This window comes from Egretta garzetta, unplaced genomic scaffold, assembly GCF_000687185.1.
Source record: "Egretta garzetta isolate BGI_Z169 unplaced genomic scaffold, ASM68718v1 scaffold14, whole genome shotgun sequence".
NCBI lineage: Eukaryota > Metazoa > Chordata > Aves > Pelecaniformes > Ardeidae > Egretta > Egretta garzetta.
The window spans coordinates 6,078,639-6,080,356 of record NW_009259588.1 but is presented as its reverse complement, the minus strand read 5'-3'; the positions used below and the strand labels follow the sequence as shown (position 1 = coordinate 6,080,356).

Sequence of the window (1,718 nt, the reverse complement as noted above, 5' to 3'; positions counted from 1 at the left end):
ATTTACTGCGGAGTAAATAATGGGCCACAGCTACACAGTAACAGGCAGTTCAGACCAGGACATTGATTAAAAGAAAAAAAATTAAACACAGGCTTTCCCACACAGTTCTTTTTGGTAAAACACTGAGCTCAGATTCATGGAAAGCTGCTTATTCAGACTCAGTATGATGGTGTTCACTAGATGGGAAAGGACACAAAATCCTCAAAACAGAAATGTGAAAACTCAGTGCTCTGTAGAATCAGAGGAGAGAAATCGGCGATAGAATGATGTTCATTTTGATGGCACCAAACCAGCTAATTATGGGCAGAAGTTTGCATCTCACAAGCACCAACAGGTGTTCTCTTCTCTTTATCATAAATGGTTGTATTTATTACCTGTGCATCAACTGGAGGATCTTTTTATTTAATCATGTTTTCTGTTTGTAACAATCAAGAAACCACAAATCACCTTTACTGTTAGTACACAAAGTAGCCTGAGACCTTCTTCCCTTGCTTACTAAACAAATCCCACATCCCTCCGCTCCCTCGCAACAAAAGAAAGGCCTAAGAGCAGCCAAAGCAGCAGGAGAGATGTAAAACTCCGCTGGGTACATGCAGAGTTGCACACCCTCCTCTCCCATAGAAGCCAAGGAAGCAGCTGTCCTCTCTCTGCTCACTGCCGGCAGTGCTCCCTATGCAGAAGTGACAAGAAATAAAGTAGGAGTCTCAGGTCTTAGCTTCACACACCCAGAGAGCTGCTATTTTGCTGGATGCGGGGAGGTGATACGGTGACAATGAGCCACCACTCTTGCTTGCACCCTGACAGAAGGGTAACAGTTTACGTCCACCCAGGAGATGCCTGTTCCCGAGATCTGGTAGTTGGTACCTGACAACTGAAAACCGAGCGGCGCAGCTTGGTGGGAAACACACCGCAAATCCTGGGATTCCCAAACCTGCCTTGAGTTGCTGCCATGCTGGGCTTTATCTGTGACATTATTTTATTTGGATTTGTTATGCTCAGGCAAACAAAAAGCGTCTCCAGATTTATTGTGACTTATCTCAGTTCACTTTAAGCAATGAGATCTCAATCTGGAGCCCATCCATGCCCATGCCAGACACACACGCACACACACAGAGAAGTTTTTCCAAACTTGGCAACAAGAGAAGAGAAACAATCTGGAAAGATTTTGGGGAAAGGGTGCAGTTTTCTTGTCATCCATCCAGTCTCTCCACCAAGTTCATAAGGCGTATTAACTCCGTATGCATCATACAGAGCTATCCCACTTGATGGCCTGTAGGAGTCTGTACTTCCTATGATTTGAACATCATTACTGTTCACTGTGCTCATGATGACTTTAATTCATCTTTGTTGATCCTCAAGCCGAGAACCAGAAGAGGTGACAGTATCTACCCGTACACCTACCTGTAGCCACAGTAAGGACTCTAATGAGCTAGTTGCCCAGGTGTGCATAGACTGACTCCTTACATATGTATTGGCAACTATTAGGACTTTGTTAAGAAATCCTAGGGTTATCGAGAGGTGAAGTGGAAGAACCGCATCTTGACAAGGATCAAGTCCCAACAGCAATTTTAAATGGACGCTGTGTATCAAATACTTTGCGTACCTGCACGGCTCACAGTGACAGCTGCAGAACAGCCATGTGTGTAGAGTAATCCTCTAGTTACACTATAATAACAGATTTTAAACGGTGATGAAAATATTTTAAATTCAAATCCAGA

General features: G+C 43.8%; 1 protein-coding gene across 1 annotated transcript in view; it reads right to left on the bottom strand.

Annotated features, from left to right (window-relative positions):
- Nucleotides 1-1,718, bottom strand: part of JARID2 (jumonji and AT-rich interaction domain containing 2) — a 229,731-nt gene that overhangs the window by 14,892 nt on the left and 213,121 nt on the right. The window contains exon 13 of the mRNA XM_009637944.2: nucleotides 853-864. Within this exon, the coding sequence (XP_009636239.1) occupies nucleotides 853-864 (12 nt within the window). The remainder of the gene's footprint in view (nucleotides 1-852; nucleotides 865-1,718) is intronic.